General features: G+C 43.3%; 1 protein-coding gene across 1 annotated transcript; it reads right to left on the reverse strand.

Annotated features, from left to right (window-relative positions):
- Positions 1 to 1,389: 1,389 nt before the first annotated feature.
- LOC139066215 (zinc finger protein 613-like) lies at positions 1,390 to 23,367 on the reverse strand. Its single transcript, XM_070548396.1, has 4 exons — positions 21,869 to 23,367; positions 21,613 to 21,725; positions 15,723 to 16,247; positions 1,390 to 5,448 (listed from the first exon to the last, which is right to left on the reverse strand). The coding sequence occupies exons 2-4, from the start codon at positions 21,620 to 21,622 to the stop codon at positions 4,100 to 4,102; spliced, it is 1,884 nt and encodes a 627-aa protein (XP_070404497.1). The 5' UTR covers positions 21,623 to 21,725; positions 21,869 to 23,367; the 3' UTR covers positions 1,390 to 4,099.
- Between the last annotated feature and the right edge of the window lie 4,219 nt (positions 23,368 to 27,586).

Raw genomic sequence — 27,586 nt, forward strand, 5'->3', positions numbered from 1 at the left:
CCTAACTGTTGTTTGTGCTTATGGGCCAAATATCATTTCAGAGTACCCACCTTTTTGGAGTCCCTGGGACGAGTGCTAGATAGTGCTCCATCAGGGGACTCCACTGTCCTGCTGGGGGACTTCAATGCTCAAGTGGGCAATGACAGCATGACCTGGAGGGGTGTGATTGGGAGGAACGGCCCGCCTGATCTGAACTCGAGTGGTGTTTCATTATTGGACTTGTGTGCAAGCCGCAGTTTGGCCATAACAAACACCATGTTCGAACATAAGGATGCCCATCGGTACACTTGGTACAAGGGCAGCCTAGGTCGCGGGTCGATGATAGACTTTGTAGTCATATCATCTGACCTGCGGCCGTATGTTTTGGACACCCGAGTGAAGAGAGGAGCGGAGCTGTCAACTGATCACCACCTGGTGGTGAGTTGAATCAGATGGCAGGGGAAGATGCCACGTAGACCTGGCAGACCCAAATGCATAGTGAGGGTCTGCTGGGAAGGCCTGGCAGAAGAACCTGTCAAGACGGTTTTCAACTCCCACCTCCGGCAGAGCTTTGACCGCATCCCGAGAGCAGTGGGGGACATTTCGTTCTGGCCGTGGAACTGTGGACCAGCTCTATACCCTTGCAAGGGTGATGGAGGGGGCATGGGAGTTTGCCCAACCAATCCACATGTGTTTTGTGGATTTGGAGAAGGCTTATGACCGTGTCCCCAGGGGCACCCTGTGGGGGACGCTCCAGGAGTATGGGGTGGGTGGCTTTCTAGGGGCCATTCAGTCCCTTTACCAGAGGAGCGTGAGTTTGGTCCGCATAGCCGGTAGTAAGTTGGACCTGTTCCCGGTGAGGGATGGACTCCGCCAGGGCTGCCCTTTGTCACTGGTTCTGTTCATTACCTTTATGGACAGAATTTCTAGGCGCAGCCGTGGTGTGGAGTGTGTCGAGTATGGTGGCAGGAGAATCCCGTCTCTGCTTTTTGCGGATAATGTGGTCCTCCTAGCTTCATCCAGCTCTGACCTTCAGCTCTTGCTGGGTAGGTTCGCGGCTGGGATGAGGATCAGCACCTCCAAATCTGGTACCATGGTTCTCGACCGGAAAAGGGTGGCTTGCCAACTCCGGGTCGGGAGAGAGGTCCTACCTCAAGTGGAGGAGTTTAAGTATCTTGGGGTCTTGTTCACGAGTGAGGGTAGGAGGGATCGGGAGATCGACAGGCGGATTGGTTCGGCGTCTGCAGTGATGCGGACGCTGAGCCGATCTGTCGTGGTGAAGAGGGAGCTGAGCCAGAAAACCAAGCTCTCGATTTACCGGTCGATCTACGTCCCACTCCTCACCTATGGTCATGAGCTTTGGGTAATGACCGAAAGAACGAGATTGCGGATACAAACGGCCAAAATGAGTTTCAATCAATCAATCAAAGCTTTATTTATAAAGCGCCTTCTGCAACCCTGTCAGGAAGCCCAAAGCGCTGAACATGGTTCAGTTGAAGGTAAATATAATGAATAAATCAAACATAAAAGCAATTCAAATTACAAAATACAAACTACAAAATAGGTGAAACATTCTGGTACAGGACAAATGTGTAAAACAATGGATTGAGTGAACCAATGAAAACTGTGAAATAAATTCAACATAAAAGAGGGCCAAAATCAAACATGTTCTGGAAACGCCAAGCAGAGGAGGTGTGTTTTTAGGCGACTCTTAAAGGCTGGCAGAGATGGGGACAGCCTAACTGAGGGTGGCAACTGGTTCCAGAGTGACGGTGCTAGGACTGAGAAAGCCCGGTCCCCGCGAGTACGACACCTAGAACGAGGGACAGCGAGCAGGCCTTGGTCAGAGGAGCGCAGAGCGCGTGATGGGGAGTGTCTGTTCAGGAGTGTGGCTAGATAGGGGGGACCACCACCCTGGAAGAAATGATAAACAAAGACGAGGATTTTGAATTGTGAGCGATAGCAAACCGGAAGCCAGTGCAGGGAGGCCAGAACCAGACTGATGAGGTCCCGTTTCCTGGTCCCAGTCAGGAACCTGGCTGCGCTGTTCTGCACAACCTGTAGGCGACGCAGTGATGACTGACACAACCCTGCATAGAGAGAGTTGCAGTAGTCAAGCCTAGAAATTACAAAGGCATGCAGTACCCGCTCCAGGTGGGGTCTCGACAGCATATGCTTGATTTTTGCAAGGCGTCTCAGGTGAAAGAAACTGGACCGGATCACAGAATTGATGTGAGCATCAAATTTAAGTCCAGCATCAAGTTTTACCCCCAAACTGTAACAACTGGTTTTAAGTAGGGAGAAAGAGGGCCAAGATCAACATAACGATCCACATTCCTGCTGTTGGGGTGAAAAAAAATGAGCTCTGTCTTTTCCTCATTCAGATGTAGAACACTGGCCATTAGCCAAGACTTCACCTCGTTAAGACAGGACACAAAGGACTGGATAGAGTGACCTTTCTCCTGACACAATGGAGAGTAAATCTGGCAATCGTCAGCATAGAGATGGAATGATAGGCCATGTTTACGAAAGATTGACCCCAGAGGTAGCAGATAAATGGCAAACAAAAGAGGACCAAGGATCGATCCCTGCGGGACCCCCAGCAGAGCCCCTCCCAAGATGAAAAAACATCACCCACTTTAACGCAGAATGTCCTGTTGTGGAGATACGATCTAAACCAGTCCAGAGCAGACCCTTTGATCCCAACCCATCGTTCCAAGCGATCGAGTAGAATCGCGTGGTCAACTGTGTCGAAGGCTGCTGTCAGGTCTAACAACAGAAGCACCACAGATGTACCCCGATCAAGTGACAGATAGATGTCATTTAGGACCCTCAGTAGAGCTGACTCTGTGCTATGGCCAGACCTGAACCCTGATTGAAAAATCTCGAACAGATCAGAGTCAGCTAAATGTGAGACCAGCTGCTGATAAACGACTTTCTCAAGCAGTTTTGATGTAAAAGGCAGGGTAGAGATAGGCCTGTAATTTGCGATCACAGAGACATCAGCACCGGGTTTCTTCAGGGTTGGTCGAATAACTGCTGCTTTCAAAGCAGCTGGGACAACACCTGTGCTGAGGCTCCCATTGATAATCTGACCAAGTGATGGGCCAAGACACGTAAAGGCAGCCTTCCAGAGACGAGGCGGCAGAACGTCAAGGGGAGAGCCAGATGGCTTCTGCCTCGCAAAAAGCATACTCAGCTCAGAGTATGAAACAGTATTGAGGGAGCTCAGGGTGGGCGGTGATGGAGGAACTGGAACAGGGTCAATAGAGTTACCAGAAATTGCTGCTCTAATGCCTGATACTTTATGAACAAAGTATCTGTGAAAAGCTTCAGTTTCCAGCAGCTGTAGGAGACATGGAGCTAGGCTCTTGATACACCAGAACATAATTAAGTGTTTTGTAGAGAATCCTGGGATTCTTGGAGTTAGTTTTGATGATGTCTGCAAAATAGGCCGTTCGGGCAGCCCTCACAGCATCCTGATAAGCAACCAGTGATGTTTTGAACAACTCACGCGAGATCTGTAGGCCATCCTTTTTCCACTTTCTCTCAGAGGCTCTACAAGCCCACCTACAAGCCTGTGTGACATCAGAGAGCCAAGGCTCCCTCCTAGGCCTAGACTTGCAAAGCTTGAGAGAGGCAACCACGTACAGGACCTGATTACACAGTACATCAAAGTGTTGTGAATAGTGATCAATGTTAGATGGATCTGGGTTAAAGGTCTCTAACCTTACGGACATACAGTCCACAAACTTTGAAATAGTTTCTGCATCCAGGGCTCTGAACCTAGTAGCTGGAGTTTCACACACAGGGACAGGACATGGCAACGTAACATCACTGAGTATAGGAGAGTGGTCAGAGAACACAGGAGGCAAAGTCACAAGGTTCATGACAGGGAGACCAAAAGAGAGAACCAGGTCCAGGGTGTGACCCTTGGCATGAGTTGGGGACGATACCCATTGAGTCAAATTGAATGACTCTAGCAACTTCAAAAAACCTTTAGCAAGCACATTGTCAGGACAGCAGATATGGATGTTAAAATCACCAAAAAAATAGGACATAGTCATATTTTAGGATGCAGTCTGCCACAAGATCACAGAAATCATTAAGGAAGTTAGAGTCAGTCTTTGGAGGGCAATAAATCAGCACAACGAGCAGGCGGGGGAGATGCACAGTTCAAATAAGCACAGTTCAAAGGAAGAAAATGACATGGTGGTTGTAAGCTGTTTACAAGGAAAGCTGGATTTAAAAACAGCAACTTTATGGGTACATCTGTATCCACAGAGCTTACAGAAGGCTTCTGCCTGGTGTGGACTCTCATATGTGTGTTTAAACTTGCCTTATGGGTACATCTGTATTCGCAGAGCTCACAGGCAAAAGGCTTCTCTCCTGTGTGGACTTTCATGTGATAGTTTAAACTATATTTATGACTAAATCTTTGTCCACAGACCTCACAAGCAAAAGGCTTCCCTCCTGTGTGGACTCTCATGTGCGTGTTTAAATTACTTTTTTGGCGAAATCTTTGTCTACAGAGCTCACAGGCAAAAGGCTTCTGCCCGGTGTGGACTCTCATGTGTGTGTTTAAACTTGCCTTTTGGGTACATCTGTATCCACAGAGCTCACAGGCAAACGGCTTCTCTCCTGTATGGACTCTCATGTGTGCGTTTAAACTTGACTTATGGGTACATCTGTATTCACAGAGCTCACAGGCAAAAGGCTTCTCTCCTGTGTGGACTCTCATGTGATCATTTAAATGTGACTTATGGGTACATCTGTATCCACAGAGCTCACAGGCAAAAGGCTTCTCTCCTGTGTGGACTCTCATGTGATCATTTAAATGTGACTTTTGGGTACATCTGTATCCACAGAGCTCACAGGCAAAAGGCTTCTCTCCTGTGTGGACTTTCATGTGACGGGATAAACTGGACTTTTGGCAAAATCTTTTCCCACAGTCATCACAACTAAATGATTTTGGTTCTTTCTGGACTTTTCTACAAGAGCCTCCATGTTGCTTCTCTTTCACACATTTTGTATTAACCAAACACTCTGAAGACTTTACTGCTGAATGACTTGTCACTCTCACATGTTCCTGAAGAGACCACTTGTGGAGGAACCGTATACCACAAACCGGGCAGCTAAATGATTTGTTGATGGTCTTAATATCTGACTCCGAAGACGTGTTCTCATTACAGCCATGGTCTCCGTTTCCAGTTTCAGGCCCAGAGTCTGAAGGCTCAGAGTCTAGATTCACATCATCTTCATCTTCTCCACTAACTTCAATCTCTGAAGAATCGGATGTCTTTTCATTAGGATCCAGATCTAGGTTCTTGATAGTTTCTGCTCCTCCACCAACTTTTGCTGTCGTCTGCCCAGCCAAGCTGCTGGTTGGGACACCTCCGTCTTTCATTTGATGGTTGTGGAAATGTAAGAGCAGAGGTTTCTCATCCATCTCTTCTCTCTTCCTTGAAACTGCAGTGAACCAAGCAGAAATATATAAAAGAAAAATATTCAGTAAAAAGGGAAGACAAAAGACCTAGGGGTGTTTTTACAATCAGTAATATACATAACCAATGTTGGTAAACACATTACTTTTTATGGTAATGCATTACTTTAACAAATAACTATGAATCTAATGAGTTGGTTTTAAGTCCAGACATCACTATGCGATTGGTAGAAGGAAAAAACGCTATCTGCAAATTCTGATTAACGCCTGTCAGAGCCGGTCAAACCAGCCGTCCGTCGCTGCTACTGTGGAGCCTGGAGATACTCTGACAGCAGCATCGCGTCGGCCTCTCCCTTCCGTTCCCTAACACTGTAGGCACGCAGCAGCAAAAATGTAAACAAACATATCTGCCAAATCTTTACTCCGTGAGAGTGCTGTAAAGTTTGTATCCTACAACGAAATCACGGCGCGAAGCATCAACACTCGTCTGTAACCCATAAAATAATAATGAGCATCATGCTTCTAGATCAGCAGCTTGTGATGACAGTTAGTTCTGCTCACTGGGTCAGCTGACCTTAATCCACAAGATGGCTCATATGGCACTAGAATTCCAGATAAAGAGCTAGAAGTAAGGCCATTTAAACATTTGTAGGCCAGAACCAAAATCTTAAATTCAACACAGACCTGAACTGGGATCCAATGCAGAGAGGCAACAACTGGAATGATATGATCAAATCGACCAGTGCCAGCTTAAAGATGGGCTGCAGCATTTTGAACTAGCTACAGCCTAGCAATACATCCATGATCAACATTAGGGCGGCACGATATTCTTAAAACCTGCGATATTCGATAACAGTGCTTAATATTGCGATATCGATATTACTCACGATAAATGAACAAATACTAAAGTATGCAGTGTTGTCGTCTGGCGTGTGACGTCTGCTCTGGGTTCAAAGCAAACAAAAAGTAATGCATGAATCCCATTACAACATAACATTTTCATTGCAAAAATATGCAGCTGCACCTGCTACTGTATTAGCAGCTGCACCTGCTACTGTATTAGCAGCAAAACAACACACTGCATGCATGCAGTTTCTCAGTGACTTTAAAACATCACCTCCACCATAAAACTTTTTCTGATGCTCCAAATACAGAAAAACATCCCTTACCAGGGTTTTTGAATAAATAAAAAAATCAGAAAATAAGTTTAAATGTTAAATAATAGTTAACATCACTTAAATGCAACAGCAAATTCTCTCATTGCTACGGAACATTTTCTCCACTTATGTGGTTATGATATAAGGCTGTTGCTGCAATTGGAATGTGAATGGTGTTGGGCCAAACTAGGAGAAAATTAAGATTTTCTGAGGGAAAGAGAAAAACAATTGTCTATCTTTCAGAAGAGGAACTGACAAAAAAAAAACCTACATGGAAAATATGTGAAAACGTTTGTTTTTATCCCCAAATTGAACGAGTTTACCTAGATCTTAAAAAGCAGCTCAGATGATGAAACTGCAACTATGATTCTGATAACAAGCTAACAAATCGAACTAGCTCCTCTTAAGATAACCGGCTAGCAGAGCTTCTGACTGACAGTTTATATGCAGCAGCAAATCAAATATCCTGATTAACAAGGTTATAAAAGCTCATAAATGAAAAATCACTTTGATGTGTGGGGGAACTTTTCCAGGCCCTCTTTAGCACGGTGGGACTGTGAGGAGAGTAGTGGTGTGCATCTCTACCTGCCTCAGGATTCGATCCAATTCCGATTATCTGCCTAACGATTCGATTTGAGTCTGAAATGCATCACGACTCTTCACACAAAAATTTTCATTACTTAATAAAAGCAGTAGAATAGTTTTCAATTTCTTTTTTGCTTTCGAAACCCCTGAAAAACAGAACATTCATCTATTCACTAGTGAGCAATAATGTTTAAAGTGTGCTGCCTATAATTACTTAAATAATATAAGAAATAATGTTTTCAGTAGAGCAGCTTTAAGAATATTACTGAACTTAAAAATAGTAAACAAATACTGTGTTAAGTGATTCTTTCACATCCAGGATCCCAAAACCGAAATTAGCCCAGACATCCGATTTAAATGTAACGGGTACATCTTTGATTACTGGTAATGTTGGCCCTGTATCCCTGTCCGCCTTTTCTGTTTTAAATTGGCACTATAGGACAACGCAGTGCGCATGTCATTGCAACTCTGCCCCCAGAAGTAATTGTAAAACCTCAAAACTTTATTGTCCTCGCATAGACATAGACCAGGGGTCGGCAACCTGTTCCCATCAAAGAGCCATTATTACCCGTTTCCCACAGTAAAGAAAACACTGGGAGCCGCAGCAGCCGTAGCGTTGTGGGCGGGGCCTACCCTCAGACAGCAGAGAGCTGCTCACAAAAGGTGACAGCAGCCAGTACCGGTCGCTCGTGTACGTCAAAGTTATCTTTCATAAGAAGATAATCAATAAAACAATTTATATAAAATGGATCCAGAAGTTGTAGCCCGTCTCTGTCTACAATATTTTGATATTTTTCACCCTGTTGGTGGTTTTACTGAGCAGGTGCCACTTTTGTCATACGTTTCTTTTTAAAACATGTTTAGACTGTTCAGAATACAAATCCAGGCTCTGTCACGTTTGATTGTTGTAATTAAACTTTGTAGGTGGGGAAGGATCCGATCATTTTGTTTTTCCCTCCTTTACAGTGACGGAGATAACGGTGTTAATCTGGCTCTGGTGTTAATCAAGTTAAATTTTATCTCTTTGCAACAATTTTCACAAGAAAACAGAACAGTTAAAAGCAGGGCTTGTGTTGACCGGACAGGTCCCGTATTTGACAGTTTATTTTGACGGAGAAAGAATAGAAATCATTACCCCGACGCAAGCAGACGAACTGACACTTTATTCGTTACGCACATCGCAGATGTAGCTAAATCACTCAAGAAATGATTCCCATCTGAACATCTGAGCTGGACATTGCTCAGCGCAGCTCACTGTCAGTGCGTACGGTGCACAGCGAGCTGAAGATGTGGAGAGGGGCTTGGAGCGTGTTGCAGAACCAGAGCGCATGCAGGAAGATTCCTCCGACTGAAGCGAGACTTGTCACTTAGAAAATGTTGGCTGATTATGAAACTTTGGCTGAATAGCGCTTGTTCCTGTCTCCAATGTGGCGACACATCCTGGAGCCTGTCTGAGGAGAATCCCAGAATCTGACATCCTCTTCAGCTCAGAATGCGCCTATGATTACGCACAAGCGTGACGCGTCAACCCGGTCTCACAGTAAGACCGGGTTGGAACTGTTCAGGTTTACGCAGATAATCTTTACATAGAATTGACTTACAGATGTAAAATTAATGCAGTAACATATAAAGCATTTTATTTAAATATCCATTCATTATTTTACAAGCACAGAGAGCTGCATCAGATGGATGGAAGAGCCGCATGTGGCTCCAGAGCCATGGATTGCCGACCCCCGACATAGATATAGGGAGAGAATCTCATTATGTCACGTTGCTGCATCGATGCGGAATCATGCATGGCTGAATCGCGATGCATCTTAGAATCGATAATTTTTCCCACCTCTAGAGGAGAGTGCTGTAGCCTTTTAGCTGGAAGCTAACCGGAGCCTGGGGCTAACATCACCACCCGGTGGAACACTAGCGATATGAAGGTGGGTTGGTTCACCGGCACGTGTCGGAGTCAGCCCGGTAAAAATGATTAACGACACCGAGCGGACTCACGTTCACATTTGAAAGCAGCGCTGATTCCAGAAACTTCAGCACAAAGTGCGTTCATTGCTCTGAGCCAGCATGACGAACAAGGGAACGGCGCTGCTAACTCAGTTCGGGTGTTGCTTTCCATCCTAAAGGGCTATGTAGGGGGCGGGCGTATTACGTGAACGGACCCATCTGATTGGCCGCATCTCAGAAGGGCTACATTTGATTGGTCAAATAATACTTCCGCGTAAAAAAAAAGAGCTGGTTTACAAAAAGCTGATGTATGACACGGATGGAAATGTTGAACCAAGCATTTATCGCCTTTTTTGACATGCTTTGCGATGGGCCTATTGCACGTCCTGTTATCCTGATGACGATAATTTTTCGATATATTGTGCAGCCCTAATCAACACTCAAGTAAAGACTATTGCTGTAGTCTAAACAAAATGCATTAAATGCATGAATACGCTTCTCAAAACGATTCCTCATCAAAAAGGACATAAAGATTCTTTAGGTGAAAAAAATATACTTGAACCACATTATTGACTTGAACATCAAATTTAAGCTGAGAATCAATCTTAAGACCCAAATTAGACACAACATCCGTTGCATCATATGAGACTGAGTAACTACAGGAGCACCACTTGGTGCAAACATAATCAACTCCGTCTTAGACTAATTAATCTGGAGAAAATTACAACGCATCCACAATTATTAACCTCACGAAGACAACTCAGAGCTAAATCCTTAGCTTTAGCAGAAGCATAGACCTGACAGTCATCAGCATAAAGATGGAAGTCAAGCTCATATTTCCAAAAGATGGCCCCAAGAGGGAGCAAATATAAATTGAAAAGTAGAGGACTAAGTACAGAGCCCTGTGGGACCCCATATTTCAGGGGAGCATCACTTGAGCTGAAGCTACCAATCTTAACAGTCATATACCTGTCAGACAGGTAGGAACTCATCCAGAAGAGCGCTGAACCAGAGACCAAAAAAATTCTCCAGTCGTTTGAGAAGTATAACATGATTAGGGCTGCAACTAACGATTATTTTCATAATCGATTAATCTGTCGATTATTTTTTTCGATTAATCGGTTTGTTATTGTTTAGCTATTTAACCTATAAAAGTGATGAATACATTTCAGTTAAGAAAAAGAGAAACATAAGAGAATTGTGCAGTTGACTGCAATCTATTTTATTGCACATGAACACAGTCAGCGGTGTAAAATGAGCTAAACAGTGCAAAATATCAGTCCAGAATAATTTTTTGGCATCAAAATATAAGAGGCAAATTCCATAAAAAATAATGCAGAATCTAGAATAGAGTTTGTAAGTGGTTTGCATTGCTGGGGGGTGAGTGTCTTGTTCCCCATGTAGTTGTCCATCGTTGCTTGTTTTTTTCTGCATAAGAAACACAAATAAACTGAAATAAGTACACATATAAAATAAAGCAGCACACACACTACAACACTAAATCAATATTACATTATTTGAATTAATTAACAATATACAGTGATCATTTATTTTGATAAAAATGCGTTGTGAGGCGTTTTACAGCATTAGATAGTAAAACAGCCTTTGAATAGTAAAAAAAGGACTTTCTGAATTTCTCCTGTATTTAAAAATTGAAAGCGTACAACTATGCCGCGTTATATTCGCCTGGACACAGCTTGTCTGTATAGTTTTCTCCGCGGAGTTGTCCTTTTTTGAATGAGGAACATAGTTATGGTTTTGTGTCGTTTTTCTCTTAACGAGAACATTCTTATAAACAGACGTACTAAATTTGCCAAGCGCATTATTCCCAACACGGAGGAGAGTCACGATTGCATCTAGTCAATCAGAAGTAGAACACGGTAGACTGACGCGGCAAAAAAACATGTTTAACATCCACTATAATGAACTCAGCTCCCAAATTTGATCTGCGTTAGCTTGTTTATTTTCTGTTACCGGATTCACCGGACTTTCCTCTGCTGCATCAGCCCCCCACATGTTTTCGTCTCAAATCTTCACTTAGGGACGTCGTGCTTCCGTGCCATGCTAGATGGTTTTTGCATATTTTGCAGGTCACCCGTCTTTTAAAAGCATCTAGAGTGAAGTGCTCCCATACTCGTGAGGTTTTTGTCCGGGGTTTCTCATTTTGTCGCTTCTATTTTTCTTCCGTATTTCTTCTTGTTCCGCCATCTCTCACAGCAAGATGAGCGTCAGTAACGTGTTACGTCATGAAAACCGAGGGCACTTATTGGCTCATTTCTTCTTCTATGGCTCCACTGGTAGATCAGTGGCTCATTACTGCCACACACTGGCGGCAAATTTAACAGATTGTAACTGATGTCAGATTGTGGTAAAAAATAGACTTTATGCGGTAAAATATGATTATTAAACAACTAATCGATGACTAAAAAAGTTGTTAACTATTTTAATAATCGATTATAATCGATTAAATCGATTAGTTGTTTCAGCTCTAAACATGATCAAGAGTATCAAAAGCAGCGGTCAGATCTAAGAGTAATAAAACGACTGTCACCCACATCAGTATATTGGTAAACATCATTGAACACTCTCACAAGCGCAGTTTCCGTACTATGCTTTGCTCTAAAAGCTGATTGAAAAACTTCTTAAATTTTTTTATCTAACTGGTCTGACAATAGCTTAAAACATTGACAGATAAAAACTGATTGGGCCCGGACTTTTTTAGACCCTGCTGGGGTCACTCAGTGATGCCCCCATTGACAACCCAACTCTGGTAATTGGCAGCTCCATAGTCAGAAACGTGGCAGAGACTCCAGCAACCATAGTCAAATGTTTACCTGGGGCCACAGCGGGCGACATTAAATCCTACCTGAAACTGCTGGCTAAGGATAAGCATAAATGCAGTAAGACTGCTAATTACGCTAATGGTAACATCCCTGCAAACTCGGGGTGTGGAAAAAGGTGACAACTACAATGCCCCTAGGGCTGCAACAAACGATTATTTGGATAATCGATTAATCGGATGGGGTCTCGACACGATTAATCGATTAATCGGATTACATAGGGACATTTTTAAAAACTGCTAGGGAAACGTTATTTTTCTCCTTCCTTCACTTTATTAAACACAACATTATTAGAAAACAGTTCAATAGCAGAAAAACAACATGCCATCACCTAAATTGTCTTATAAGGTGTATAGACAGAGACCCTAAGCTACACCTATCTGTGACCTAAAATGCTTGGTCCAAGTTAAACAGCTTAAAGAGCAAGTCAACCCCTACCAGAGTCTAACTCCACTCCTGCTTTATGTTTGAAAAATGCAACACATGCTGTTGCCTGGCAGACCGAGAGGGCGGAGCCGCTAACAAATACACACACACTCAGGCTCACGACAGCATTGTGACATCATAATGTACCAGTTTACATCATAGCATACTTCTTAGCCAATAGCGGTGGCAGATTTAAATTCAAATACAGTGCAGAGTTTTTACCTGACAACGGCACAACACTGCCAGTTTTAGGCAGAATATTTAAATTTGAACTAAGATGCACTGAAGTGCCAAATTATTGACGACACGTGTCTGCAGCACGATTAGACACTCGTTTATTTAGTTTATCAGCAAAAAAAAGTTTATTTGACTTGCTCTTTAAGGGCAATTCTCATCTGTTTTGTTTGATCTCATCCGTAGACATTTATTATAACTGGGGATGTCAAACAACTAATTTTTAAATGTAATTAAACATAGGCTGTGAATTAATTAAAATTAATCACTACCGTATTTCCAAAAATGACTGAAAAATACCAACTAAAACAAAAGTAAATGAATGCCACCCTCCTTGTGATGATGCCCTGGGCAACTGCCATAAAGTCACATCAAGAAATCCTGCTGATCATTCCAATGATCCCAAATAGACTCACATTAGGCCACATGAAAGCAACTGAACCCAAAAATATATTAACCAGTATATAACTGCACTCTCACACAACACGCCTGCAGCAACAGTTAGGACTCCTCCCTCCCTTTTAAAAGCGTTTTTGCTTCCGAGGACATTGTGGTTGTAAAGCCACATGCTAGTAGTCTGGCCCCGGTGTGATCAACCAGTTTCTGCGGGAATGTGACGGCGGAACCGGTTCGCAGCGGCGCGAGTCCCCCCCCCCCCGCCTATCTAATAGCGTCGCGCTTACAATTTTATGGACTTTTTTATACGAGCTTAGGGCATGTCTAGCCTGTGTAATAATCCGGGGCTTGGGTGAATCACTTTTGAAAAGTTTTTAACTTACCCGGACACAGAGCTCTCTCCCTCCTCGCTGATGATTCTGACATGCTTGCGTTTAAGACGCTGCATCATCACCGTAGTATCCCCGCGCCATGCTGTCTGACCTACAAACGTTGAATGTCTTCGCCTGATTTAACTGAAAATGCTCGCAAACTTTAGAAGTTTTTACTTTTTTGGAGTCTCGCTGCTTCTGCCATGTTCCTCTTACAAACACCTGCCGGCTCTCCACCGGTCTGCGCGCAACGGCGGGCGGGAGGGGAGGGGGCTTTTGGAAGAGTTGCGCAACACAACGAATCGATGACGCAATTCGTTGCCAACGCTTTTAGTAATCGATTTTCATCGAATTTATCGATTCGTTGTTGCAGCCCTAAATGCCCCCCTCCCGTCTGTGGGGTTAGTAGTGACCTGCTCTGGCATTTACATACTTCTTGTTGGAATAATTAAAATAAACTCATCAACATGCTTTTTTGCAAAATGCAAACTATTTTCTACCATGACATTTAGACAGTCTCTGCTCAGAGAAACGAAAAAATATGCCTGACAAAAATGATCAGGGATCATCATATATTTTTAAACATTTTATGAGACTATTTCACACTCATGTTACAGCCCCCTGTATTTGGGCTGATGAGTTTATCTCCCTCTGTTCATCCTGTGAGGTGAACCCCATGATCCAGCTAAACTCCCCCACCAGAGGGAGCCATTATCTGGAACCCTTTGGCCTGCTGCTGCTCCCCACAGGGCAGCTGGTGCACATCAGCTGATTAAGAGGTCTGCACAAACAGTTGAAAAGCCAGACTGAGGCCTAGTCCACACGTAGCCGGGGTTTTTTTTTAAACGAATATCCGCCCCTCCAAAAACTTGCATCCACACCACCGCATTTTAAAAACAAAGTCTGTCCACATGTACCCGGATAAATATGCTGTTAAGGACATGCCAGACCTGCAGTACTTCCCCCGTTCTTAACCTCGTCCTTCGTCTGTGGTCTTCCGCAAGGAGCAGTAATTCCGCTTGCAAAAACGAACAAGCAAAAAGCGCTTGGACAATTGATAAAGCGAGCGCAGCTCTGAGGGCATCCATGCTGTCGGCTAGTGTAAACACAGGTCACACGTGTGATGTCAGCATTTTTTTGTCGCGGAAAGTGACGTTGCGGACCTTAAAACTCCGGTTTTGTCCGTCCACACGCAGACACCCAAAACGGAGAAAACGCAGATCTTCACTTGAACCGAGAGGTTTTGATTACTTTATTTGTTCTTGTTTTCTTTTCGTTTGGTTATCCTATTCGGATAAACAGGAGGATTATGTTATGGAAATGTTATGTTTATTATTAACTGAATGTATTATTCTATGTCTGAAAGCACACACACACACACACACACACACACACACACACACACACACACAGTCTTATCTTTGTTATAAATGAACTCTGAGAGCAGAAACTCGGGGCCGTTGCCTTGAGCTTCTGCCCCTGATTGCAGTTTGGTGACTTGTCTGCTTGTTGTCTCTCCTCTCTCTCCAGCTGCAGGTATTGGGTTATTGATAAAATCCCTAACAGTCATGTAATCATTAGTTTAGAAATATAGAATTAAACTAATTTTTATAAACTATATTCTTGACTCTGTCTGAATTAATATGAAGTGTGTGTTCCTAAGGTCGTATTAAATCAAATATTCAAAGACCAATAAGATTGATCATTTATAATTAGATGGAATATCACATCTTATTGATCATTCAGTAAAAGTAACCACTTCCATCACGTTACACCATCAGCATGGCTCTACACTTCATCCTGCAGCATCTGGACTCCTGGGTACCTACATCAGGATCCTGCCAGAAGCAGAAACAGCTGGAGTTAGCAGGTCAGATCCACGGTGTGTAAAGTCCACTCATGGAGGGAACAGGAAGGGAAACCACTGAAGAACCAGGATAAACAGACCCGAGGAAACATGGACGGAGACACAGCGCTGCCCCGTGGCCAGGCGGGAATGTGGAAACGGACCTGTGGCTATTCCAAACACAGGCGCCATCTTGTTAGCGGCCAGAAGCAGAGTATGGGTGGGATGAGGCTGGCCCATACTCTGGAACAGCAGCTGCTATGTGTGGACTCTCATGTGATTTGTTTATTTACATTTGTAGTAAACCTTTCTCCACACTCATCATGACTAAATGATTTAGGTTTCTTCTGGACTTTCCTGCACGAGTCTACATGTTGCTTCACTCTAACACATTTCTTATGAACCAAACAGCCTGAAGACCTTATTGCTGGATGACTTGTCTCCCTCACGTGTCTCTGGAGAGACCACTTGTGAAGAACTTGTTGACAGACTTACCATCTGACTCAGAAGACCTGCTCTCATTCCAGTCATCATCTTCATCTCCAGTTTCAGACCCAGAGTCTGACAGCTCAGAGTCCAGATTCACACCATCATCATCATCATCATCATCATCATCATCATCATCTTCATCATCTCCACTAACTTCAGTCTCTGAAGAATCAGATGTTTGTTCATGAGGGTTCAGATCTGGGTTCCTGCTAGTTCCTGCTCCTCCACCAGTTTCTGCTGCCATCTGGTCAGCTGAGCTGCTGGTTGGAACATCTCTGTCTTCTATTTGCTGCTGATGAAGCTGTGAGACCAGAGGTTTCTCTTCATCATCCTCACTCTTTATAGAAACAGCAGTAACAGGAAACCCGACAGCTTCAGTCTCCTCCTTCAAACAGAGATGCTCTCCCTCCAGACTGGTCCAGAGCTCCTCCTGTTCCTCCTTTATGTGGAGGTGTTCTGGGTCCTGCTGGTCCACACCAGCACTCTGTTCTTCAGGAGCTTCTTCTTTAACCAGCACCAGCTGTGGAACATCTGTAGGACACACAGACACATGATGTTACAGACCACCATACCTTTATATTTACACCATGAGTGATACTGGCTACATGATGTGGGAAAAAGGAACAAGAACATGAACTTCATTTAGATAAAAACAGATTTCTACTTTAGGAACAATAAAAACTTCCATCACAATCAGCGTGTTTGTTTCTGACCAGAACTTCTAAGCCTCCTACTCACACCCCAAGCTTTAGATCTGAAGCTGATGTGAGGAGAAACGTCTCCAAGATAAAATCAGCAACTATTCAGTCAAAAGGAAAATGAATAAACACTTAGATGTAGCTGCTGTCAGTAACTATCTTTCACTTTTAAGCTCTCAGCAGGCTAGAGCACTACAAAGCAAAGGAATCTTACTAATTAGCATTTTGGGAGATTTAGTGTTGTTAATATTATTATTATTATTAGTAGTAGTAGTGGGTTACTTAGTGACTGAGCAGTGGGCGGAGCCTGTTGTTTTCTACTCATTGTATTATTTTTCAGCGTTTTATTGTGATTCCTTTCGTGACCTCGGTCTGGGACACGTGCTGTATGAATAAACTTGGTTCTTCTTCCACCACAGAGAAAGGCTGCTCTTCCAGCATCATGAACTTCCTTATGGTCCGGTTATTAGCTGAGCCTTCTGACGCTCATACAGACGGGTGTTGGTGAGCGTAGCTGCGTCTGACTGGGAGGTGTTTATCTCTGCAGCCATCCCTGGAAACTCACCTCACTCCACCCAGACTTTGTTCTTTACGTCGTATTAAACCAGCTGTAATCAGCTTCCCCAGGAGCTGAAGCTTTTCATTGCAGGACTCAAAGCTTACATCACTCTCGCAGACGGAGTTAAAGTTAGGCGGACATGTTGTTTTACATTGTTGCTGCTGTCCTGCACAGCATGAAGGAAAAGGGGAAGAACCCCAAGTGCTGCACACAGGGTTCACACAGGTGTTGCTGGTATGATCAGAACATCCCAAACTAACACCAACGTAGATACACAATAAACAACTTGTATTAAGTACTGATGAGCTATCTGCAGTGGAACAGGACCAGCTGGCATCCTCACACCAAAAGGAGGAACGGGTGTCTTTTATAAACCAGCCAGGCACTAACTGGTGTGTTTCCATTACCGAAACTTCCCAGTATGACCGTCTCCACTTCACCGGAGCCAGCCGAACCGGTCGTTTGCCAGACCTTTTGAGAGTCTTTGCAGGTTCTGTGGCCTCACCCAGATCACCCGCGGGCAAACCGAGTTCTAACCAGAAGCATCTGTCAGCATTCATTCTGGACAGTTTTACTTATTTATGCTTCTTTGTGAGAAATGTCCTCATGTCCCCATGTCTGTGGAGGGATCAGACATGGACACTGCTTATTATGGGATAGTAATGGCACTGACTCCTCCTCCAGCTTCGACAAGCCTGTAGTTTCACTTTGGTTCGTTCGGTCTTTTATTTTCTAACTTTGTTGACAACCATGTCGGTCACGTCCAGCATGCGTGCAGCAGAGCAACCAGGAAAACGTGGAACGGACTTCAGCAGACGGAGTCATTGCTAATGAATCAAGTGGAATTCTTTGAGAACAATCGAAAGAGCAAAAGGTGAACTAAATGTGTGTGTGTGTGTGTGTGTGTGGCCCAAATGCATGCTTTTAAAAAGTGGGAGGGGCATTCCCTTCTGACATAATGGTTGCGACATCTATGAACCACCTCCAATCAGTCAGCCAATTCAGTAGTTTGCTCGTAGTTTAACTCTTGATCAGGGATTGAAGCAAAAAATTCTCATCTGACTGAAAATTATTTTGTGTGTGTGTGTGTGTGGGGGGCTCACATTGTTTACACACAGCCACTATTCGGGTTTTGATTGGTTTAAAGGTCAGTATTCTTGTTTCTGAAACATTTGGAATAACCCGTTCACACACACAGTGTTTAAAAGTATGGGTGTTGAGATTTCTCTGATGTTCTGATTTTATTGAAAAACTGGTTCTGTAATAGTTCCTTTACTATTGTGATCAAAAATATTTAATCTCAATTCTGAGGCTGCTCTGTAAATAGTTTTCAAATAAACAACACACACAGCAACTTCTGATCAATCCATATCAATTTCAGATTTAAAATAATGTATTAATGTAAACTAGGGGTGCTCCGATTGATCGGCCACAGATAATTATCGGCCGATTTTCCTGCTAAAGTGTGTGATCTGTGATCGCCGATCACTGCCTTTCATTTCCGATCTGGCACTGGCGCTTACTCTTCCCGGCCGGTAGTTCACCCTTCCGCTTCTCCCCGCTTAGTGCGCATGCGCGTGGCGGCAGACCCGCAAAGACAAACATGTCTGCCGTGTGGAACTTCTTAACGGTGTGCGAGAGTGATATTAAGTTTGCGTCTTGCAACACTTGCAACGAAAACATACCCCGCGGAGGAAGCACTTCAAAAAAATTCAACACAACGAATTTGATCCGACATTTAAAGACTAAACACTTGGCGGAGCATGGTGAGTTTTTGAGGCTCACCGCAGACAAGGAAAAGAAGCCTGCTAATGCAGCCACAGTCAGACGGCAGCTAACGCAGCCGACGCTTGGAAACACTCGCCCATATGAGCGTGACAGTCAAAAGGCTAAGCAAATTACCCGTAAAATCATCGAGTTTATTGGACTAGACGACCAGCCTTTTTCAGTTGTGGAAGATGCCGGATTCCGCCGACTACTAACCCACTTGGAACCTCGCTACATGCTACCGGGACGTAAATATTTCGCCAACGTAGCCTTTCCAGAGCTCCACCAGACAGTGTATTCTTTCATCGAGGGACTCCTTAAAGAAAGCGTCTCATCCTCTGTGAGTTTCACAAGTGACATTTGGAGCTCAGATGTCAGTCCTGTGTCAGTGCTGAGCTTAACAGCTCACTGGATGTATCTGAATGTATCCTTGGTTACTTAATTTGATTTAGGCGGTGATGTGAGATACTGACTTTTTTGCACTATTTGTAGCCCAAAGAGAGCCTTAAAGTTTTCAATTTCTTATAAATTGTTACTGATATTACATAATTTGAAGTGAAGTAAAACCATGTTTTTTCTGAATTAATATGTAACACATGCATTAGAACTCACCATAGCTAAATGAACAATTTACAGCCAATCTATGTAACTGGTATCGGTAATCGGCTGATCGGCATCGGTGATCGGCAGATTAAAACCTGATCGGAGCATCCCTAATGTAAACCACACCCACTAATTCCCAAATAATAAATAAGAGGTGCATTCATCTGTGTATCTCCTTTGATCCGCATTAGTGATGTTTTCAGCACCAGAACAATGAAGCAAAGAAACAGATTCCTGAGTTTATGTTAGTAATTTTATTTATTAGATGCATCTGACCTGTTCTATTTTTCTCTGAAATGAGATCAAATCAGTGCTTCTATGGGTTGTCTCCTCTCTGCACTAGAAACATGTACTTTATTATAATGTTCACTGTAATGCATCTTGATGTTCTTAATGTAGCATTATGAAACGCATGCTCCAATTTTATTGGTTTAGAGCAGTACGCCCTCCGTACATAGGAGGGCGCTGCTGCTATAAAAGGGGAGCTCTTCCGGTAAGGAAGGAGGTTCTGGAAACAGCTGGTGCCATTATGCCGCTGCGCTTTGGTGCTGCCAGCCCGTGTCCTCAGGCTGCGTTTATGGTGCGATCGGCTCTGCTTCAACCGTGGTATGTACCTGGATGGCTACTCTGTTTAGCGCTAGGGCTACTGTGTCTCAGTCTGTGTTGTGCGCTTTGCAGCTTGGGCATTTGGGTCAGTGTTGGGTGTGATGTCATCGCTTGCCTACTGAATCCTCGTTGCTTCTGGGCAGAGGTCCCTTCTGTTCAGGCGTTACTAGCGGGAGGACCGGTAGGTGTGTGCTGCTCCGTCCCCACACTTGGCCATTTGTTTGTTGGGTAATTTTCTGCCTCTTCCATGTCCTTTTAGATACTTCCGTGGTCCGGCCGGAGGCGCCGCTGTTTCGTCTTGTTTCTCTTTACCACATTTTAAATCAGCTGGTTGAAGGAAGTTCCCCTGGCTCCTGGCTGGAGTCCAGGAGGAGGAACAGCTGATCAACGTCGTACAGATTTTATACAGTTCTCTTTTAATATTGTTTTCTTTGTGCAGGCTGAGGCAGGAGGTGTGGGGTGTGGCCTCGGAGGTGGTGGTCCCGTGTGAGAGTGTGGTGGTGCTGGGTTCTCACGTTGGTATGAACGCTCACTGCCGGGGGTGAATTCTTGATATTTATTTTTTATTTTTGCTGGTTGGGGCTTCTCTGCCCCGAGTCACCTGCCTCCATCACTAGCCTCAGTCCTGCTTGTCAACATATTTTTGTTTGGTTTAAATTCATTTGGTTCTGTCCTTGTTGTCAATAATTTTAGCATTTTTATATTTTACATGGCCAGTTTTTAAAATGTCTTTTAAACTGTTTCTTCTATAAAATAAAATAAATTCATTGTAACTTCTGAAACCACGTCTACTGTCAAGTGGAATGAATCTACATGCTTTAATTCCTTGGGTGAAAGTCCCAAGGTGGCGTTGTTAACTAAATTACACTCGAGCAGATACAATTGCCATCCTTGGCGTCAACAGGTCATAGACCACTCCCGTATTGCCACATTAACAATAAATTGAATCAAAGATATTGGTCAATAATGTCAAATATATAAATTTGTGTTTCAGTCATTTTTATACTGGCTTAAAAATACTTCATTAAGTCTACTAAGCAGGGGTGTAGAACGTGTTTAATAGGGCCAGCCCAGTAATGATCTTGGACCTAAATAAAGGGGGCAGAAGGAGATGTTTTTCCACACGCCAAGAAAAATTAAATACCAATGAAGTGGATTGGAGTCCTGGATTCTCTCCGGATGGAGATGGCGAGCCTGTGCCCGAACTGAACTGAATCCCGATCAGGAGAACATCATTCTTCTATACTGAGCCAACATTCCAGTGGTAACCACTCAGACCACTGAACCTGAGTTTTACAAGACCGAGGAGACTTTCTTTTTGACTAGACTACGACCAAATAGAAGACTGACTTTGAGCTCAACCTGACTAGGTTTACTGATATAGGGGGAAAGGCCTAATTGTTTAATTATATGTCTATTGCAGCTGCTGTATTGTTAGTTCTATTTTCATATATCTATATAAAATTACAAATCTGGTGCAACTGTGTTCTTTTGCTCATTCTTTGGATCCAGCTATTCCATTTCCCACTCACTGGTAATTTGTAAGGTAATCCTGTTGGACCTAGAGTCTGGCCTATTTATTATTATTTTTTGAATAAGTGGTAACTTCATCTGACGCCAGGGTTACAATAGACTGACAATATATTCATTCATCCACCAGTACCTGTGTCCATGCTGTCCAGGTCCAGGTGGTGAAGAACACACGATGAATCAGTCCCAGCTGATGGATGATCCTGAAGTGGTAGCAGGTTTTCTTTAGCCGTGTTTAGCTAACAGCTGCAATAGAAACAAAGCAGGAGAGCTGATTAAGATGCTGCTTCAGAACAACGCAGGAGATTAAAGATCCAACGCTTTGGTTCTGGCCAAAGGAACAGCAGCAGATCCAGAGGGCAGGAAGTCTAGAGAAAAGCTTTTCTCACCCACAACCTGATTCTGGAGCTCCGATTGTCACGAAGACCGCAGAATATCTTCTCTGGTTCTGGAAAGAACTCCACCAAGTTGTTGAGGAGGAGAAGAAAGTTTCCACAGCCTGGTGAGAAGATTTCTGCAGCAGCAGCAGTTAGTCGCTTTAGCTGATCAACTCTCCCAGAGACTGAAGTGAAGACATTTTTACTGCAGAGCCTCAAATATTCTCCTCACACGCCAGAACAACAAGCTAGCTCTGCTAGCAGCTTCCGGTTTCTGCTTCTTCTGGTGGTCAATGACCAGCGTAAAGGTGCACTACCGCCACCTGCTGGAACAGAATAAAACACACCTGGCTCTCATACAACTTCCGCTGGTGGTTTTTTTAGACAAAATATTTGTTGTAATGTTTTTTGTTCCTCTCTCCAAAAGCACCTGGCTGCAGACCTCCACTGTCAGGCTGCTTCCGGTGGAGGCTCCACTGTCAGGACGGGAAATGCACGGGATACATTACAAAATAAAACGGCAACCGTACTTACGTTTGTAATTGATAGGTTTCAGTATAAAATATTCCGTAAAATCATTAATTATTTCTCTATAGTTCATATGTAGCTGTCATTTAACATGCTTATGGTTGTAATTTTTCTAGATGAATTAACGAATGGCCGGGATAGGTTTCAACATAAAACGCTAACATACTTCTGGTCGTCATATTTCTAAATAAAATCCCGAATGCTGTTTCGGTTCAATCGCTCTCCTCACAAACGCTCCCTCTTCACCAAAAAGATAAGTGACTCAGCGAATACAATTTGTGTACTTGTACTAAAAATTTTGAATAGGTGAAGGAGTCGTTTTGTATCAGTGAAACAGGATTTTTCTAGCTTTGTCTCATTGATTTCAAGCTCACAGTGACGAAACACAAATCTATTTGCACCATATATTGTTGATCAACTGGGGCAAAAGTGTAACTGTAGCAATTTTTCATGTGTGACTCAACTAATGCAATTTTTCTACTTTTACCAAAGATTTTGATCAAGTGCAGCTGTTGTTTTGTATCTGTGAAAGATAGAAATTTTCTCTGTGATTTCAAGTTCCCATATTTGAGACACAAATATAGCCTGGCAAGCCAGACTAAATAAATGTATTATTTAGTCTGGCCATGCTCCATTGACGGCTCTCGGTTGTGGGGCGGGTTCTACCGTTGTCTTTCAAATGATCTCCGCATTCCACTGGACAATGAATGTGACATACTCTTGTTTCACTCTGTTGCATCATCCCACCCACCAGGCATATAGAGTGCCCTGATTGGCCCACAAAGCGGATAAATCTCTGTGATTTGTTCACTAAGCAGATAGAGCACTATGATTGGTCCACCATTATGGGCCAATCACAGCTCTTTATGTGTTTGAAACCCCTCTAGAGAGCTGTGATTGGCTAGCCAGAGTCCTGGTAGGAGCTGCAGAGGTTCCAGTGGAGCATGCCTAGACCATTCTTTGCAAAGCAAGAATTTGGTCTAGTTCACTAGGCTAACACACAGTGGCGGCTGGCCAGTAGAGGGCGATAGGGCGCCGCCCTCCCACTTTTCCCCAGTGTTTTTAATTTAAAAAATAAATAAATAAATAAATAAAATTATCAATAATCACACATTCTAAGTTAATTGTGTGTTTTGTAACAAAAATAAATCATATATATATATATATACATCTATATTGGTCTCTGCCGGTCTCTGCCGAGCGGTGGAGGCTGTGGGCTGTGTTTCAATCGCCCAAACAGGACGGGACCAGCCGTCCAATTGCTGACAAGCAAATCAAAGGGTAGGAATGGGAATGTATCCAATCAGCGTCGACGTTGTTTCAGAAGCATGATGGGCGATAGAGCTACCGCCAAAGGCTTTCGTTGGTGTTCGGTAGAACTCGGAGAGTCTCGACTCCAGCACGGTTTTGGTCGTGGCTCGTGACGGTCGTGACACAGACGTAATAGACATGGACGCCAGTGCTCCTACAACCAGCAGCATGGATACCGGATCTCAGCAGCCCCTGAATTCAGTTCGGTCTCTTCTCCAGTATCCGTTCGAGAGGAGAACTATGGTGGAAAAACTTAATGTCAAAGAGCTTGGACCAGATCAGCCCGACGTAAAGATAAGCCAGCAGGACAAGGAGAAGGGTAAACTGTACACACAACGCTTCTCCTGAAATTGGTACACCAGGAAGGCTTGGCTAGCTGGATGCAATCACGCTAAAATGCGTTATTTTGCTTTCCGTGTTTGTTATTCAAAACGACTGGGACAGATAAGGCATGGGTTGAGTCAGGAGTTACGGACATGAAACATTTTTCTGAGAAGGTGAAGAAACATGAGTTATCCCGGGCGCACATGGACAGCACGGTGAAGCTAGCCATGCTAGGCAGAGCTAACATTGCCATGCAGCTCGACGAGGGGCACAGGCTTGCAGCGAAGAAACACAATGAAGAAGTGGATCGGAACCGGCACATTTTGTCCAAGACAATTGACTGTGTTAAATTTTGTGGAGCATTTGAGCTGGCTTTGCGTGGCCATGATGAGACTGAAACCTCAGAAAACCCGGGCGTCTTCAGGGGCCTAGTGGATCTGGTTGCTTCACTTGATAATGTGTTGGAGGATCATCTGAAGACGGCGACAGACACCTCAAAGACCGTGCAGAACGAGCTGTTGGACTGTATGTTGTCAGTTATTAAAACCCACATTCTTGGAGAGGTGAACAATGCAGATTATCTTGCTATTCAGGCAGATGAGACTACAGACATTTCCACCCGCTGCCAGTTGGTGCTTGTGTTACAGTATCACTACAGTCAGAACAGCATTCAAGAGTGTTTTCTTGAGTTCATCCCTCTTCAGAATGCAACCGCTGACACGATTTCCACAGCACTGTTGGAGAGGCTGAGCAAGATCATCCCTGCTGGAAAAGAGGGAAAACTGATTGCCCAGGCCTATGATGGGGCTGCAGTGATGAGGGGAGCCACAGGTGGAGTGCAGTGTAAGGTGAATGATGTGTACACAAGTGCACACTACATCCACTGCTATGCCCATCAGCTGAACCTCATCATGCAACAGGCAACTTCACACATCCGCAGGATCAGAACTTTCTTTTCAGACCTTGGTGGATTTGCTGCTTTCTTCTCCCGGTCATTCAAGCGAACCGCTGTGCTTGATCAAGTGGTGGCGCACAGACTTCCAGCAACTTCAGTAACCAGGTGGAACTTCCACAGTCGTGCTGTCAACACAGTGTATGAGCACAAGGATGACCTCCTCAGATGTTTCCAGATGATCAGAGACTCGGATGACTTTGATCCAATCACTGAGAGAGAGGCAGGAGGCTTTGTGAGAATGCTGGAGGAAGAAGATCTCTGCTTTCTGCTGGCATTGTTTCACAAGATCATGCCACATGTGGACATGCTCTTCAACCAGCTGCAGAAGAGGAACATTGACTCAGTCTACATCACAGGGGTCATCCAGAGCTTCACCAACAGCATGCAAAAGATCAGGTACTTGTTTATTTAATATTATTGTGATGAAATTCTCCAGTATGTTAGTTTCACAAACAGTAATGTGGATGTGGACCTTGTGTCTCATTAGGGACTCCATTCATTCTCTGACTGAGGAATGCAGCGCATCAATGCAGCAGCAGCCAACAAAGAAACGGAGGACGTTTGGACAGGGAGAACAACAGCAGCTGGGTGCAGAGGTAAGCTGTACATTACATTTCTGTGAACAAGACAATCAGAATCAGAAATCCTTGGTTGTCCCACAAACCGGGACATTTGTTTAATAACATGTACATTGTTTAATGTGCAATAACTGTAAAAACTCATTTCAACACACATACTTATTATACATATTTAATCACGTAAATGTGTATTTCATGTAAATTTGTACATACGTCAATCTGATTCCATTTTACTTGTTACACTTCTGCTGCAGCAAACAAATTTCCCAGCTTTTGGGACAATAAAACATTTCTGATTCTCAATGAGATGTTTTTACATTTGAAGTAAAAACATCTCATTGAGAATCAGAAATGTTTTATTGTCCCAAAAACTGGGAAATATGACATTTGTAAGAGGATACTGATGACATTATTTCCTATGAAAGTGTTTCCTATGTACTTATCTGTTGTTTTTGATTTATCATATGACAGGTTTGTGACACCATCCTGAGCCATGCAAAAGAGCGATTCTTTTTTACCAAGCACCTCGTTGCTGCCACTCTGCTACAAAGTGACTTGTTTGTGCAACACACAGCACAGTTCCCAGATGCAGCACTGGCGACCGCTGTAGAGGCCTACCCCATGCTGAACAAAGCTAAGCTCAGAACAGAGCTATCCCGCATCTATGAGAACCATGAGTTCAGGACTTGCACTGGTGTACTGACTCTCTTCCAGTTTTTCATGGAGAACAATCTTCAAAGCACGTTCACAGAGACTGTCACTCTTTTGAAGATCCTTGTCACCACACCCATGACCACAGCCGAATCAGAGAGGTGCTTTTCTACTTTAAAGAGGATTAAGACTTTCCTGAGGAACACCATGATACAGGATCGGCTGAATGCTCTTGCCATGCTCTCCATGGAAAAAAAGCTTGTCACAAACATTCCTGACTTCAATAAAAAGGTCATCGAGAGCTTTGCCACTAAGAAGGACAGAAGGGCAAAAGTTCTTTACAAATGAGGTATCACACACACACACACACACACACACACACACAGCTCTTTTAACTTCCATTCATTTTAGTGACTCCACTATGCCTAACTCATACCCTAACCCTAACTAATGGAGTTCTACTCATAACCCTAAATTAAACTAATCTAAACTAAAGGTAAATTCACAACATACCTCTAAAACACGTTTTAGGATAGTCAGCATTGTGTGGACCAGCAAAATATCCCCACAATGTAAAATTTTCCACATGTTACAGTTAATATGTGTCCACTTAAGCATATAAAGACAAGTACACACACACACACACACACACACACACATTCACACAGAGTGACCATTTCCAGAATACTGCTTATACTATGACCACAGGTTTTCTTCATGGTGCTCATTTCCCTCATTATTTATTTCTAGTGTTATAATAACAACGTAAAAGTTAATAATTAAAATACATAATAAAGTAATAAAACATATGTATTTATTCACTAATTCACTTTGAACCATGTCTTTGTGGGCGGGAGAACATTCATCACATAATTAACCCTCTATGACCAGAATTATAACTGGGCCACCTTGGTTTTTTTTTGTTCTATGGCTGTAAAATTGTAATAAAAAGTGCTAAATGTTTGTAACTCTGTAAAAATGCAGCTTAAACATATAAAAAATAATAATTGAATGGATGTGAAATTTTTACATTTATTACTAAATGGGAACTTCAAAAGGACTCATTTCAAATGAACAATTTAAATTCTGAATGGTGTTGCAAAGCGTGAACCCTGCCTCATGTTGACCAGTTTATGACTGTTTCTATTTTCTAAATTCCTGACTGCAGCCCTGTCAGTGACCACAGGTGGGTCTACGCTCTGGTTCAGAGAACGGCATGGAGTAAAATAAAAATGAGGTAACATATGTAGCGTAGTTAACTACATACTAGAATCAACACTGTTTGCTATCAGCTTTGTTAGATTCTGAGAAAAGATCCAAACAAGTTAACAATGAAGCTTCTATTCTATATAAATATCTAGGATATTATATATTCAATAGAAG

Source organism: Nothobranchius furzeri, chromosome 2 (assembly GCF_043380555.1).
Source record: "Nothobranchius furzeri strain GRZ-AD chromosome 2, NfurGRZ-RIMD1, whole genome shotgun sequence".
Taxonomy (NCBI): Eukaryota; Metazoa; Chordata; class Actinopteri; order Cyprinodontiformes; family Nothobranchiidae; genus Nothobranchius; species Nothobranchius furzeri.

Bases quoted from the DNA above. Each gene is read 5' to 3' on its own strand.
- LOC139066215 (XM_070548396.1), bottom strand. The intron at 5,449-15,722 runs GTAAGTCTGTCA...GGTTCACTGCAG, and splicing joins CAGGTCTTCTGAGTCAGATG to TTTCAAGGAAGAGAGAAGAG.